Source organism: Azolla caroliniana, unplaced genomic scaffold, assembly GCF_043228905.1.
Source record: "Azolla caroliniana isolate FFs.n. ecotype wild unplaced genomic scaffold, voAzoCaro1.0.p SCAF_1, whole genome shotgun sequence".
Taxonomy (NCBI): domain Eukaryota; kingdom Viridiplantae; phylum Streptophyta; class Polypodiopsida; order Salviniales; family Salviniaceae; genus Azolla; species Azolla caroliniana.
The window spans coordinates 34,743,381-34,760,345 of NW_028230436.1; the positions used below are offsets into that span (position 1 = coordinate 34,743,381).

General features: G+C 40.4%; 2 protein-coding genes across 3 annotated transcripts; one reads left to right on the forward strand and one right to left on the reverse strand.

The window, feature by feature from the left end:
• The first annotated feature begins 1,687 nt into the window (after positions 1 to 1,687).
• LOC147870065 (uncharacterized) lies at positions 1,688 to 4,373 on the forward strand. 2 transcript variants are annotated; one of them, XM_087336566.1, is made up of 2 exons: positions 1,688 to 3,438; positions 3,976 to 4,373. In XM_087336566.1, exon 1 carries the CDS (start codon positions 1,714 to 1,716, stop codon positions 2,548 to 2,550), a length of 837 nt encoding a protein of 278 aa, XP_087192692.1. In that variant the 5' UTR covers positions 1,688 to 1,713; the 3' UTR covers positions 2,551 to 3,438; positions 3,976 to 4,373. The 2 variants fall into 2 exon arrangements, with proteins under 2 accessions (XP_087192692.1, XP_087192699.1); XM_087336573.1 differs by having other exon boundaries at positions 1,688 to 2,874; positions 2,975 to 4,373.
• Positions 4,374 to 12,111: 7,738 nt separating this feature from the next.
• LOC147870066 (transcription factor MYC3-like) lies at positions 12,112 to 15,130 on the reverse strand. Its single transcript, XM_087336584.1, has one exon. The coding sequence runs from the start codon at positions 14,980 to 14,982 to the stop codon at positions 12,538 to 12,540; it is 2,445 nt and encodes an 814-aa protein (XP_087192710.1). The 5' UTR covers positions 14,983 to 15,130; the 3' UTR covers positions 12,112 to 12,537.
• Positions 15,131 to 16,965: the final 1,835 nt, after the last annotated feature.

Below are 16,965 nucleotides of genomic sequence, written 5' to 3' on the forward strand. Positions count from 1 at the left end.
CTATTTAGGGTGAGAGTGGTTCTCGCGCACCCTTCAACATGACTAATGAAGTGATCAAGTCATTTAGTCGAGGCTCTCAATTCTTACAACTTTACTATTTACTATCATTGCTAAGATGATTGAAAACACAATAAGGCGAGAACTTACCTTATGTTTTTAAGGTTAACTAAAAAAATACACAATCCACGTGAATGCAAGAAATCCAAAAGCAAACTCCCATGACAATACAAGAGGTGCCAACTTCAATCAAGGCAAGGGGCCCCTAATTACTTAAGGTTATAACTTTTCCTTACTTTAAAGTATCAAGGCTAAGGGATTAGAGAGAGAGAGAGAGAGAGAGATTTGGAGGATAGTACACATAGGTTCATTAAATGTCCTATAGTGTGTACCATTTGCAAAGGGTTTTTTCTCAATGTGTTCAAAATGGTTCAAATGATGAGATGGAGATATTGTTCCAATTTTTACGTTATTGGGGTCTACAACACAATTAGAATATGCGTAATGCTTTAATGTTTGATAATAGACATGGGGTGAAAGCCTATATAGAGAAGCTTAAAGGTATTCTCATGTGGAATTTTTGGATGTTAGAGCATGTGGGGATCATTTCCTCAAATGCATATTTAGGTTTTTTAAAAGCATTACAGAACGTCCCTCTCCCTACATAGGCATATGATAGATAGAGGAGACTAAGAAGTGTTGTAACTAAGTGGATTTTACATACAATTAATATAATTGTGTGCTTTTACCGAGAGAGAGAGAGAGAGAGAGAGAGAGAGAGAGAGAGAGAGAGAGAGAGAGAGAGAGAGAGAGAGAGAGAGAGAGAGAGAGAGAGAGAGAGAGAGAGAGAGAGAGAGAGAGAGATATGTCAAGTTCCATAAAGTGTGTTACTTCTTTACAATTTTAGTGCTATCGCCTTTGCCCCCATTCACGTTATGGAGAAACGAGACCCTTATCCTAGTATGTTCAAGTTCTCTCTTGTTGTTACCTTGGATGAATGTTGGTATGGCAAGAAAAGGGGTAAGAAGTGGAGCGTTTGGCCAAAAAAGTTAACACTTGGCATGGAGATCTCTTTTCTCTAGTTTAATTATTCCGATTAGTTTAGCATCTATTCTACTCTACATGTTGACAAAAGGAAGAAGAAGAAGAAGAAACGGATTGTTGCAATGTCACTATGTTGGTTTGAAGGGGAGGTTTATATAACCATGGAAGCATTTCCTTCACTTTTTAGTCTCGAAATGGTTTTTGAGGTTCAGGTTTATCAAGTGCATGATTGATGGGGCCGGACCAAACCAAACTAGGCAAGGCAAGGAATGACCTGATGGATGGATGATTCCAATGAGTATCGGGCCTCGTCGGACGTAGGGCATCATGATTACGTGGAAGAACCCTAACTTCTCGTAAGTCTGGGGAATTTCAGGACACCGGATCGAGACGGCAGCAAAACCCAATGCCTACACTTTCTTCTTTCTTCTTATTCTTCGTCGGCCATTCATTATGTATGTATGTACATATGGTACAGTGTAGTGAGAATGTCATCCTCTTCATTTTGGTATTATGTATGTATGTATGTATGTATGTATGTATGTATGTATTTATTTGGTGTCTGTCTGCAGTGCACCACACATGTGAAACAGAGAAGGGGCAGGAAGCGTCATTCAATCACACATACACGCACAGAGAAAGCCTACAATCTTGGAGGATTTGGTTTCAATCATGGAGACTCGCACAGCCATGGACATTCGCGTTTCTTCTTCTTCGTCACCATCATCATCATCATCATCTTCTTCTTCCATATCTCAAAATGTTCCTTTGCAGAGTTCTTGCCCTATCTGTTTAAGCAGTGTTTCAGGCGAAGCTTTTTTGGATCCGTGTTTTCATTCCTTCTGCTTCCATTGCATCCTTCAGTGGTCGGAGATGGTATCTGCTCATCCTTCTCTGGAAGGAGACACATATCTCGAATGCCCTCTCTGCAAAACGCGTAGTTCTTGCATCATATACAACATCGTTCATAACACGTTCCAACGTTTCTACCTCTTCGAACATCACAATAGCTCTGCAAAGCACCGCTTTTCTCTGTCTAGGTCTCACTATCAGAGATTGCACGTTTATCATCATAAGCTTCACAAGGCCATGGCAGATGCAATCTATCAGAGTTTGGAGAAAAGAGAGAAGATGAACCATCCGTTTCTCTCAGAAACGGAACAGACAAAAAAGGAGACGAAAAAGGGAAGAAATCGCTTCCCATCGCTGAAGAATAGGAATGTGATTCTGCCATGGATACAGAGAGAGTTTCAATCTCTCTTACAAGAAGAAGATGTGAATCTCATCACACAGCATGTTATAGGTGTTTTGGAACACTTTGAAGGCAAGAATGTGTTGAATGCTTGGAAATCTTCCATGGCAGAAACAGTTCAGCCCTTCATTCCTGAGTATGCTGATGCTTTCTGTGAAGAAATAGAGAGTTTTCTCTTCTCTGGTCTGAACATGGAAGGTTATGATGAAATAGCGAAACAGGTTGTGGAAACACACACGTTCGGAAGTTGTCAGTGATGTAGAAGAAGAAACCGCGCTGTCTCTCTAGTGTTACGTATGCACAAATGTACATACGAGGTTTCTGGCAGCTGAGCTCGTTATGCTGATTTTGCTTCCTCTGCAATCCTTTGATCAGTGACAATTTGGTACATATATTCATGAAGGTTTGTGACAGGATAGACTATGTAGTACATGCTTTGCTCTTGTTTTCCACAGCTACGGCTTCAAGACCTGTAGTTGTAAGGAGAACTATGATAACTAAACATGGAAGAGCATTTCAGCATGATTTTCTAAAAGAATGTCATGAAGTGTTGATTCCTATACAGACATACATGCATACATGTATGTATATATATGTGGGCATTTTCATCTCAGTGACAAAGATCTAATGCTTTTGCTGTTAGCAATGATAAAGACCTTTTGCTTTATACTCATTGAACAGGTGGCCTCAAAAAAGAAGCTAAATTCTTCTAATGGGAATCATTGCATACATAATAGGTATGCTATACTTGCAATTTGATTATCGGCCTTCTGATTCAGAAGATCAATTTGATCAAACTAATATAAGCCCAAAGGTCAAACAGCTCTGCTTCTGTCCCTTGACCTCTAAAAGTCAAACTTATCTACATATGTAGTGGGGCAGTTGCCTTGTAAAAATTTGAGAAGGTCCAACTACATTTGGTATATAGTGAGATGGATGCCTCGTAAACCCCCCAGAAAGCTAAACCATGTTGCATAGGTCAAACTACTTTACCTTTGGTTTGGTGCTAATCTATGGCCACAACATCCAAACTATTATGCCTACGTACTGAGAGAGAATCACCTTCACCTAGACAAGGTTCAACTTCTCTACATCTGCAGTGAGGAGGCTGCTTGATCCTGGGCATGTCAAACTTCTCTATGTTGGTAGATATGATCATATGTGTCACCTAACCCTGGCTTGTGAAACAAAAGAATCTTAGATAAGTGTTTGTTTGGAGACATTTCTGATAGAGACCTATGATTGCGAGCTAAATGGTAACAAGAAGAATGGAACTTGCTAGCAAATCAAATAACATGCCATTTTGCACTACTCTTGGTTTCAAAGGATTGCTAGTTTGCATTTGATCAGTTAATGCAATTTCATTGCAATGAAAGCAATAGCCCTTGATTGAACAAAGTAATTGGAACATTTATTCATCTATGCATAAAAAACATTTCATGTGATGACCGCTTGGTTTCACTCACATATTTGATCATCGAGGTAGTGACTATTGGATTCCGTATGTATGTTGTTAATTCAACATAGACTAATTAACTATGACTAACTTGGTTTAGTCATCCACAGTAGATATGTGCACGAATGATTCCAATTGAAATTCGTGAGTCAAATCTCAATTTATCGTACAGAAGTTTCAATGATATCTTGTCAAGTGATGGATGGTGATCCTTCTATATATTTAGGGCAGTCACTTATCCTTTGGAGGTTGGGCTTTCACAACGTCATGAGATGGAGGGGGTAGTTTTGATTACGAGTGTGTTTAGGGTTTGACCATTGTGCAACCCTCGTAAAGCTATTCTCCCAAGAATGATTTTCAAGACAGTCATTAATATATTGTTCTATTCCGTTCTTGTAGTTGCAATTATCTGGTCTCCTGATTGGTAGGTGCTTATACACTCATTTGTCTGATCAACATTTTTCTACAACCAATAGTGTTGACCTCGTTGGAAATATATTTTTGTACAACTATTTGATTATATCCTCGGTGGCTTCATTATCTTCCCATTTTTCTTTAGTGCTGCCACTATTGGAGATACTGATGTCATGCATTCAATCAGATATATTATTCCATCTTCTTTCATTTGGTTTCCCTCAACCCTAACTTCTTATGCATATATTTTACTTTCATAGATCAGTCACTCTCGGATCAGATGACCATTCTTGTGCATTAGAATATTGTCAATTGTTTTGGTCTGCACAGTATTAACTGTCTTGGCCCATACTCGCATGATTGAAAGTATGTTGAGTTGTTCATTTATTCTTTCGATTTCTTTTTTCATTTCATATTCTTTCTTTACTGCTCGTGTAGCATATAAAATGTGGCCTTGATGGGCTGGAAACTTGATTAAGCTCACGTATCAAAGCCACTTAGTTTAGATACTTCCTTTTTGTGAGTGTCTCAATAGGGTCGCTTACATAAACTGTGGACCAATCTATGCTAACGTTATATGCCTATGGGATATATCATGTACATGGTGGCCCATAATTACATCCAATTGTGGATGAATTTATCTTCTTTTACCTTTCCAGAGCTACTAGTAGGAAAAGGCCATGTCTTGAGGCTTTCAAAAATTTACTAGTTTTTGTCGGTATAGAGGTCCTTCGAAATCAATATGACAAGCAATTAACCGTAAAGAATGGTTGTCTTAAGCATGCACAAGTAACCCGCATTGTTGGAGGCTTTGGAAAAACAATAGGTAGGTAGGTAAAACTTACTCAACTAGAACCAAATGATATGGTTGTCCCAATTGTAAATATTGTGTTACGATTTGTCTTGTCGGAAGCAACAGAGGAATTAAGAGTGGAGGCATGAGCATGGGCAACACTACGTGTAGGTATAAAAATCTAGAACAAGGTTGAACATGAACATGGACAAGAGAAGATTCATCATCAAGAACTAAATTAGGGTAATGGTAGAAGAGTTGCAATGGAAATTTGGAAGAGTACCAGAGCTCAGTAGAGAGATATGAAATTAGAGCATGGTCAAAGTTGAAAATCATGGAGACATAAATGTTCTAGATTGCAAGTTAATTTGAGGATTTTGGTTGTTGGACGCAAAGGAGAGCGAAGAACATAGAAATGAGATTGATTCAAAATTTGTAAGAATGTCCTTCAAGATGGATCCGCATAGGCTTAATAGGTTCCTTCAAGGTGGATCCATAGAGGCTCAACATATTTTGAAACTATTGCTCACTTGGGGGGAATGAAAAATCAATGAGTGCATGGGTTTGATGATGCAAGTGAAAGGCCTGAGTGGAGTGGTTGGTGATGGTGAAAAGAGAGGACATTCGGTGACCACTAAGATGAGGATGGTGTGCGGGATAGTGATGGGTTGTAGGGAAAGGGAAGGTGGCTTGTGATTATGGAGGTGGGGATAATGATACAAGGAGATCGCAAGGAGAAAAGTGAAATGCACCACAAGAAAGTAGAGGGACAAGTAAAAAGGTAAAAAATGTAAAAGGTAAACATGATAAATTCTAAATAAATTCCAAGAGAAAAATAAATAAACATGGTGAGAAATTTATAAAATGGTGTTCGGTAAGGATAGTGAAAATGGACTCAGTAACAATCATGCCCTCATGCTCACTCTTAATTAGCTTGAGCATCTTGAAGTGGTTGCATTAGTTGTAACTTGTAACTATTCCGAGCTACAATGTAAAAAATGTGGCCGAGTCCCCAACTTCAAATAAATCTCGACTTATTTTACCTTTACTAGGAAGTGGTTCAAATATGGTGATTCCTTTCTAGTAAGCAACTTTTGTCTCTATACTTTGCTCATAGTGACATATGGAGTCGGTGTGGACATACAACGGATTCAAGTATTATGGCCTTGGCTTTGTTTATCGCTCTGGCATGGTTTTGGCAAGTTGGAGGTCTTCCAACACGATCCACCACTTGTTGCCCATATTTGCAACATTTGTAAATGTTTTCAAAGCCCACAAATTGTATGATGCTTGCCCACTAAAGCCATTTTCGTAAGTTGGTGTGGCCATGTCAAAAGCCAAAACTTTGTATTATTCATGAACAATCCTCAACTTCAAATGAGGGTTTTTGCTACTTGCCACACAACCTCTCTTACACATCCACATGTGGCTTCTCTTTGAAACCAAGTTCTTAGTCTTCTTGTTCGATGACATGGTGGGTTTATGTAATAATGAGGGCCTTGTAAATGTTGCATTGAGTGTTAAGAGTTACATTTGTAATATTCATGCCTAGTCACACAATTACTTGTGGGATGTGGGCCTTGATTATATAAACATTTTTTGTCTTACCATTCGGGTTGTCCTCATGGTCATGACATAGTTTCTTTGCAATATATACACTGGGAAAATTTACCATTTATCTTTGCATAATGAGAGAATATGTGTGTGTGTGCGCACACACACACATGCACATGCGAGGTAAGTCCTAGTACGTTTCATTGCTTGGCTTCATAAGAATGTACATTTGGCATTGGCATGAGGAAACAATATAACAAGGCGAGAGAAAACATGTAAAACCTTGGAAAGGGTCTTGTGTCCCCACAATGTGAAAGGGCACAAAGCCAAAAGCAACACTTAAAGACAAAGGACATAAGAAAGCCAACTTGTAGGCTATTCCCCACTCTTTTTCGTTTGCTCAGCTTTAGACTTGAGCCTCTCTCTCTCTTTCTCTCTCCACAAGATTAGCAATAAATGTTTGGGAAAAGTACCAGGATACCCCTGGAAGTTCGTTTATTTACCAGAATGCCCTTGGAAGTTCCAAATTTACTAAACTACCCCTATGTCCAAAAAATTACACTTTATAAAGTAAGTATACACTCAAATCTATAAGCCCTATTTACCAGAATACCTTTCAAACACAAATTTCTTTACTTAAGCGATTCTTTGGGTCCTTTGTACCTAATAGTGTAGTCTTTCTTTTCTTTCTTGTTCATTGGGTTGATCAATCATCTTCATAATCAGGATATCGGGTTACCTTGTGTATTATTAGATATTTTGTTGCGTCGATAGAAATATTTGATTTTGTGGATAATTTTGGAATTACACCTTTTGTAGACGGATCAAAATTAACATGTAATTATTACATTTCGACAATTAATTTTGGTTTGCAAGTATTTTCGAAATTGATGAGATTTAGTTGTGATTGCATTTTGCTAACAAAAATTAGTGTAAAATCATGAAATTTGGTTTAAGATGGCATTTTAATAGCAAAGTGTTATGTGAGATTTCGTTTAAAATGACATTTGGTAGCAAGGTTTTTCGTGAGATTTGATTTAACATTTTGGCCGCAATTTGTTTGTGAATCCACAAATCCATGGATTTTGGCTTCAAAATGGCGTCCCAATGGTAAATTTTGGTGTGCGATTAAGTGTTTTGGTTTTAAGATTAAGTTTTGGTCACTTCAATCACAAATTTTGGTTTGATGGGATTAAGCTAGTATAACTCGGTGTAAATTCATAGAATTGGATTTTACGGTGACCTTTCAATTGAAAATTTTGATATATAATATAATTTAGATAATTTAGTTTGATTTATGATGTATTTTGAAAAATAAAAGTGGTATAAATTGGTCAAAATAGGTATATAGTGGCATTATGATAAATAAATTTAGGTTTAAGGGTACTCTGGTAAATAAGGCTTGTCGATTTGAGTGTATAATTACTTTATAAAGTGTATTTTTTTGGACACAGGGGTAGTTTGGTAAATTTGGAACTTACAGGGGCATTCTGGTAAATAGACGAACTTCTAGGGGTATCTTGGTACTTTTCCCTAAATGTTTTACCCTAAGCCTTATGCTAATCACTTCTAGTACCATGATTACCTTAATTATTAATGAAATTGTGCCTATTCTTTTTTTGTGCAATCTTGCCACTTTGAGTGTTTAAATAGTCTGTAGTATAATAAGTTAATTCTTAATTAATTAATCATCATGTGAGAGATTTGTGATTTTTTATTTTTTCCAAAAAAAGAGATTTGTGAATTTTGTCTTAATGTCTAACACAATTATTAGTAGCCTCGAAACAAGTGATGACCGTTCTTACAATGTCACTAAGATGGTGGTCCACCACATGACCTCGATAATGAGCCATAACTCATACGGAGATTAAGATGTGCAGTTGGTGTAACATGTGGAAGACACATCCACACACACACACACTCACACTCTCTCTCCAAGTTCAATCCTTGTTGTGGGTTAGGCCCCGTCTCATAGATCGCAATCAGTCTCATGTGGATGTAAAAAAGATCTCTCTCTCTCTCTCTCTCTCTCTCTCTCTCCAAGAACAGTAATAAAATCTATCTATCCCCTTTCACTTTTGTCAGAAAATTTTGACATGTAGTACATTTTTGTATCTCTTAATGGTAGTAAAATGATCACATTTAGTACAACTTTTAGATTTTTTTGATAATGTTGGAAAGGAGGTAAACTTGGAACTATATTTGTAGAGAGAGAGAGAGAGTAAGAAAGGGATAGGAGAGTACATGTATAATACATGTACATTTATAAATAGAGAGCGAGAGTACACATGCACATATTCTAGTGCTAAAATTAGATGGTGTAAAAAATGAAGCACTAGTATGCATTTTTAAGCCCTAAGAAGATGCCAAGGTTGCAATATGGTGAGTACATAGTATATGATAAGAGTAAGTTTTTTTTTTTTCCAAAAAAAAAACCTACTTCCATTAGTTAAGGCAATGTACAAGGGATAATTTACAACTCATATCTTACAAGCCATCTTGCATGTCAAAAGAAAATAATATGTGTAGATGAAACAAGAAAAGAACAACTCCAAAACACCACATCATTCGATGCGCATAGCATTACCCGAACGCATACTCTACAAACAGAATTCAGCATAGATGTCCTCCATTCACTTCTCATGGCAGCACCCATCTAGATGTTAGGTACACTCGAGGGGAACAACCACACTCACACTCACGAATGTCCTTTTTTATTTATTTACCTTGGTATTAATGAAAAGATGCCCAAAGGCTACAAAGAACTCATACATGAAAACACAACCACCATACCCACATCAACCAACATGTCGAATAGCAAAAGCCCTCATGCAACTACCATAGAAAGTGTATTTATACATCTAAATCAAGATCCTTATATAATGGGAGGTGGAAAAAGGCACCTTGGTGGAGTATATCTCCCCAAAAGAGGTGAAGACCTTTGCCTTTGTCCACATTTCTCTAAAATGTTGTTGCTTATGAAACATAACATCAGGCTCACAATGGATCACCTTGTGTGGGATCCAGGTGAGTGGAAATGGCAAATTATATCGGCGCAGGGAATATTGGGTAAGCAAAAAATACTCTATAAAAGTGGGTAGAGAATTGCTAAGAAAGGGGTTTGGTTGTTGTGCTAATAGCTTATAAATTTTGGAGAACCGGTTATGTACAATTGGAAAGGGCTTTAGGTCATGCAAATTCCTAAAATGTTGTATTGTCTAGATGTACATTATGTGATTCCTGTGAAGTCATGGATGCAAGGGCATTGCCATGATTTCAAATGTTATAGTTGTGGTTTGCACATTGAATTTGTTCACCATGTCTTATGGATATGCCCTATTACTAGAGCAGTTTGGAAAAGAGTGTTGAGAATTCTGTATCTTGTTTATGGTAAACAAATGTACACATGGGGTTTTGTGAGATGGGTAAGGCTTACTGAAGAAATATAGAATTATGAAAAGGAGTGTGTCGATTTTCTTCTTCTATGTGATGGAAGGTAGGTATTGGATGTCTCTTATGTTACAACAATCCGTTGTTTGGTAGAGGACAAGGTTAGGTCTACGATAGCTTCTTTAGTAATTTGGGTATTGTGAAAGGCAAGATGTAAATATGTTTTTCAAAAAGTCAAACAGAATGGAGTTGAGTTAGTCAAGAAGATATGGTTGATGCTTCTACATACTCTAAGAGGTCAATATGAGGCAGCAAACTTGTCATTTTTCATGAAAGTGTTGAAATATAACCATGCCATCATACATTTAGAATTCTCAAAACTACCCTTGCCTTTCTAAACTACCTTTCCCACATAGAAACTATCACATTGTAAAATCTAATACTAATCTTCCTTTGATTAAAAGCAAAACAAGCATTGATCATTATTGGATCAATGCAATGTTTCAAAAACCTCCAAAACTCTAGCTTCATGATGTGAAAAACTCTCTAAAACACTCATGAGTTGCTCTTTATAGTGCCAAAGAAGTTCTGATTTTTCCTTGGATATCCTTTGCCAATGAACTTTTGTAAATACATGTATGAGTCTTTCCTTATTTCACCATTCACCCATGAACTTTTGTAAATTCCTAGAATGCTCTTGGGCAACCCAAAAAAAGCTTGAAAGCTATGTAGAAAAATATATGCTTGCTTGTAAAGAGCCATTAAAGTTTTAGAAATATGGCGTCAATTTGTGCAATGGACATGTTTTTGTTTTTTCCAACCAAATAGTTTTTTTACATAGTATTGGACAATGTATTCATATTAACTACAAAACAAATTTTTTTATGAGAATCTTGTATGGGTAATTCTTATCCTATTCAAAAAATAGCACCACGCTTATTCCAACATCATTACAAAAAGTGACTCTAGAGGGTATCTAATCTAACGATACAAGACATCACGAGTGACTACATTTTATTAATCAAATCTAGAGTTCTTTTCTGGTGACATCAGGACTGACTATATTTTTCTCAAGGAATGAACATGACTACCGCATCAATTTTCAAAGTGTCCAATCCTTTGTGTGCATTGCGCAAAATACTCGAGGGAAGTTGTCAAAATGATTAGGTGTAATATGAATATCGCTAGCGCTTTCAAGTTTCCATTAATCTAAGACTTTAAACTTCAAAGGAAACGGTGGTCCACACACCATACCATTTAGAACCACCTTCATTTATTGCCATGAATCATCATTCACAATTTTATGTGTGTAACATACACCTTTCTCTTTCTTGAGGACCAATAACATGATATTAGAAGATGAAGGAAACATATTAGTGTCAAGATAAGTAAAATCACCACAAGTAGACTATCTTTTAATTAGGAAAGCATACCTCTTGAGTAGACAGAAACTTGCTCACTAGAGAGGATTCATAACCCTTATAAAGAAATTTCACATTTGTATGTGGTTTAGCTAGTTAGTGGGCTCATAAACCATTGAACAAAATGAGCCATGGGGGGCAGATCTATAACTCAGTGGGTGCATGGACTAACCTCCCACACCAAATATTGTTAAGCCTACTTTAGACCCTCATTTGAGAGCGATGGAATGAAATGTCATTCGATCCTCATCTTGTCACCTTGCATTTTAAGCCTCAAAGCCATGACTAGGTTAAATCTCATTTGGGCTTCTCTATCTAGGTCATGGTTACCATGATTTCACATATCAAATTAGTTTAGAGTTGTAGTTTATCTTAGAATTTGACTTGGTCAAAATTGAAACTATTCTAATCTTTTTCCTCTCTCACACCTGATACAAAGAGGCTCTTTGTGAGAAAATGTTTGGGGTTGCTCTTCAGAGAAAAAGATCATATCATAAATTTAACACCTCTAATGCAATTTGGGTGGTGATCAAGTGATGTGGGGTGTTTTGAATTCCTATCACTAAGATCTTTCATACATACATATATATATATATATATATATACATGAACATTTTGCCATCTCCCTATTCAGAAGGGATATGGATGATATGCCATTTCCCTAAATTGTGTCCAACAACTCACTTACGATCTTTTAAGAATTTCCTTATCCTCACAAGAAAGAAGAATTCCGGATACAATGTTGAAAGTTAATTGAACTCATGACTTCATAATCCAATAAACATAAATGTAGAGATCAATTCAAAATCAATGGATTTATTCAAAACAAATTCCAGCCATTGTTGGAGTTGTATATACTACACATTACAATCTCGAACCAAAAACATCGAAGAAACATGTTTTCCTTGCATTGATGCCCAACCAAAGATAAGACACACAAATTGTTTGGAACAACTACATTTACAGATGATAGAGGACACCTGAAAATCAAACCATCCACAACATAGGCAATGATGTTTCCCCAATATTAGTGAGGAAATGCACCCGCCCGCCCCTTACCCAAAACCCCTCGGGGATTTGAGCATTAGCTCGACCACAGTTACAGAAAAGAAAACACATCCGAGCTCAACTTTTGGACACAAATTCCGAAACGCCTAAGGTTCCTGACTACCGATCGGTGCAACCCATCCACCATGTCCATGTGAGATTTCCTTCCCTAGGGGCAAGTTTCACAGTTGCAATCTACTCTTCCCTTTGTCAAAATCGCGCACCTGAGCTCATCCTCGGACATGAATTCCGAATCCCCGAGCTTTACGATCGTCGATTGGTGCATTCGTGAGTTTCTTACAGAAACACTCGAATGTTGCACATCGAGTTGTAGCGCTTTCAAAGCCATCATCAGTCTCGCGACCGGGTGATCTTCTCGGGAGCTTTCGACTCGAATCAAAGCTTCCCGGCTGGGAAGGAAATAGACATTCACATCCAATTCATGATGCGGGCATGGGCGGACATTGGAAGCCTTCTCGTCTAAGCTAGAGCAGCTACTCTGCTCTTTATTTATACTCGGTTGATCGCTCGAGTTCTCATTGGGACCCCCCGGCTTATTCAACTCCTTCTCGAGCTCTAATTGTTGTACTTTGGATTTGAGTTCCTCGATATAGGACACAGCATCTCCTAGCAAAGAAGCCTTGTCCATTTTGGAGACATTGGGAACCACGGCACGCAAGGCATAGAACCGCGTGTTTAGCTTCTCACGCCGTTGCCTCTCGGCCTCCACATGTGAGAGGGGTTCTTCTCGACCATTCGCGGGCTTTCTACCTCGCTTCCTCGGTTTGTTCTCGGGGACGGGTGGGCTATCATGGACATCCAAGAAAGACATGTCCATGTCGGAATGTTCCGACTCCAATGGGGCTGGAATGCGTGGAAGATTGCCTTTCAACACATCATCTTGAGCAATCTTACCTCCTTTGCTCATCCCTTGCATTGAAGCTTGTTGCGGGACGAAGCTGAAACCATGGGTCTTGGTGTCGACACTGCTGGTATCGAATCCTCTTCCTCCTCCTACGGGTGCGGAATTCACGCACATGTAGTCTGCGTTGCTACTAGTGGACAACCTGGAGTAGCTTTGGACACTCGAGTAGCTAGGGTTGAGATGCTGCTGCAGCTTTGTGGGAGGGATCGAAGAAGAGCTTCCGTTGATTGCCAATGGATTGGGATCGCTGTCGATACTGAAGATTTGAGGTGGGCCATGGCTGTTGGAGGCTTTCGAAGAAGCGGGGTTACGGCCGCCATTCATGTTCGCCACCGCAATGTGGCTCTCTCCCGAGAGCACAGAAGATGCCCTGGTGACATCGCTTAGATCTGAGAAGCAGTCATCTTCATGAGCTGCTGCGGCTCGGAAATCCATGGCTTTCTTGGTGGTGGGGGCAGGCATTGAGGAGGAGAGCCGAGCTGCTGTTCCTCCTCCTCCTCCATGGTTGGATTTGGGAGGTTGGAAGGTTTGGGAGAGAGGGAAATTGGGAAGGTTAAGGTTAGCAGAGCGATTAGCAGTCTGCCAGAAAGGGAGGGATTGGCTATGGAGGCCGTTGCCATGGCTGCTTAAACTGGGATTGACAGTGTAGTTGGGAGGTGGGGGGTTCGCGACAGGATTGGGGGGATGTGCAGGCAAGCATGGCGGCGGAGGAGGAGGAACAGGAGCAGGAGCAGGAGCAGGAACAGAAGGGCGGGGGAATCGGGTGGAGAAGACGGAGGCAATGTTGTTGACGACGGAGAGGTCTTCTTGCATGATCTCTGTGGATCCAAGCTCGACGACACCATTGGCGATGGGGATGCAGAGGATGGTCCTGATGCCGAAGCGCTGAGCGAGATGGGCGCGGGGGCAGTCGCGGCAGGAAGGGCCGCCGCAGACCCAGGCATGGCGGGAGCTGGCGAAGGCCTTGCCAGGGGTGCCTGTGCCCAAGGGGAAGGAGTACATCATGGAGACGAGGTAGAACCACTCTGTGTCCGTCACGTCCATCTCTAGGGCGTCCAGCCCCGCCGCCGCCGGCGCCGCCACGCTCCCGCCGCCGACGATGGCCTGAAGCTCTCTCAGGATTCGGCGGCGGAGCTGCTGGTCGGCCTCCGTCACCGCCAGGGTCGGCTGCAGGAGGAGATCCTCCGGAGGATTGAAGCAGCCATCGCCCCATCCCAGCACTTTCTCCCCCTTCTCCGTGAATGCCAGCTGCCAGAATATGGCGTACGTCCAGCGCGGCGGGTACGTCTCCACCACGCGCTGGAGCCGGTGCTGGAAGGTGTCCGTGATACCGCCACCACCGCCACCGCCACAGCCAGCCATGGCGCCGCTGCTGTTGTGGTTGTGGTTAGGATTAGGGTTCGGGTTAGGGTTCGGGTTAGGGTTCTTGGAAGAGGCGGAATTGGTGTAGCTGTGATCGGGCTCCCCCACTGCGTGAGACCCCCCCATCGTGTCTGAGGAGAACCAATTGGAGGCGTTCCATTGGACGCCGCCGCCTCCTCCTGCAGAGTCAGGATTGGTATTGGCAGGCAGCCAGTGAGGATCGGTTTCGCAGCCCATGAAGGCCTCTAAGAAGGCATGGTCATCGTCGCAGAGAAGATCGAAGGGGGACATGAATCCAGGAGAGGATGGGATGACATTCAGAGCCATTCTTTTGGTCTGTGTTGAGTAGAGAGAGAGAGAGAGAGACACACACACACACACAGAGAACAGGAAGGTTGAAGAAATGAAGCAAAAAGAGAGAGAGAGAGAGAGAGAGAGAGAGGTTCCCTGGTTTGACCACACACCCAAGTGTGAAGCAAAGACAGGAGAGGATGCTACTTGTGGATAGAATATATAAAGAGAGAGAGAGAGAGAGAGAGAGAGAGACAATGACCTCCTTTGAGAGAGATTTTGATTAGGATTTACATAGATAGACAATGGCATCCCTTGAGAGAGAGAGAGAGAGACAGAGAGAGAGAGAGAATGAATTCCCTTAGAGAGAGAGAGAGAGAGAGAGAGATAATGTGTGTGTGAGAGAGAGAGAGTGTGTGTGTGCACGTGAGAGTGTGTGTGTGTGTGCGTGCATGTGAGAGAAAGTTGAAGGGAGTAATAATGTGGCAATTTTCTTTATTGGAGAAAGTGGGAATTCTTTCCTGAGAGTGGAGTGTTCGTCTTGCCTGTTTATTGGCCGTTCAACATGTTCCACTACCCACTACCCATGTAGTGTAATGTAGTTAGTGGGTGACCATACTCCATTGTCACGCCCATTGTAAGTAGATTAATATAATTGTGTGTTTTCACCAAAAATAGAAAGAGAGAATGGCCTTATCTTAGAGAGAGTGTGAGTGTGAAAGAGAGAGAGAGAGAGAGAGAGAGAGAGTGTGTGTGTGTGTGTGTGTGAAAGAGAGACTTGACAATGGCCTTAGAGAGAATGTGTGTGTGTGTGTGTGTGTGTGTGTTAGAGATAGATAGATAGATTCTATTATCGTGATTCTCCCTATGCTCGATTAGCTCCTCTCTGTTTCAACCAGAAAAGAACAAAGGATAGATAGATATGTTTTTAACGTCCACAAGAGACCGTTCGCAATCTATGGAAGAGGCCTAACCCATGGCTACAATGTCAACCACCAAGCAAACATGAGTGTGTGTGCGTGCATCCAAGCTCAACCAACACAACGAACACCTAGGCCTTTCACTCATCTTGCAAACCTCTTCTATCTACTCAACTTGCTTATGAAGCCAGCGACATCATGACATGAAGAAGATGAAGAGCATTGAAAGTTCGATCAAGATCATATAGAAAGTATGGCCACTTCCTCCAACTCGGTCCTCTAGATTTCACCTTCCAAAGGTTCAAAATTTCCACGTATTATTCAAAACGGGAATGAGTTTTGTGTCTATCAATGGGCATGTGTCTCTTTTGGTTTTCTTTTGTCCATCCAACTTAAAGTCATCCCCTTCTTTGGTTTCATAAGTGTGGGCGGCACTAATCCACGTCTTTGAAGTCCCATTGGAGACCAAACATTTTACCTCTTGGAATTGAAATGTCAATGGTATGATCCCCGTTCTCTCCTGCAAACCTCACATTGCCTACTCTTAGTTGTCGCTTTCTCTCATCAACGAGTTTCGTTTATCTATGTAGTTGACAAGAAAACATGCATATGTCAATTGGTTGCACATAATATACATGTAAGTTGTGTATCCGCGTATTCAAGGGTAATGATGAAACCATCAAGACATCGAGGCTTTTATAATATGCGAACACGTTCATTTGGTACGGAGCTTTGCTCTCACTATACCAACTTTTATTAGTTGATTCACTTCTGATCAGCGAAGCTAAAAGTGCAATCGAAGCAAGGTAGTTTGTTCATATGCAGACCATGCGAAGCCTAAGTAAAGATTTCAACATAATAATATTATTTTTGGTCGGCTCTTGCCAAATACAACGAGGAACCAAGAGCAAAGCCATACAAACTTATTTTAATAGAGGTTGCACAATCTTTATGTGAAAGTTATTGCTCAAAATATATCTTCAACCACCGTGCCTGTGCACCCTAATTGTTCTTTCATGATCTCTTGTGGAGTTCATGGCTTTGCTCGTATCATACATGATATCAGCATCAGCATGGGGAGCAACGTTAACATGTGGGC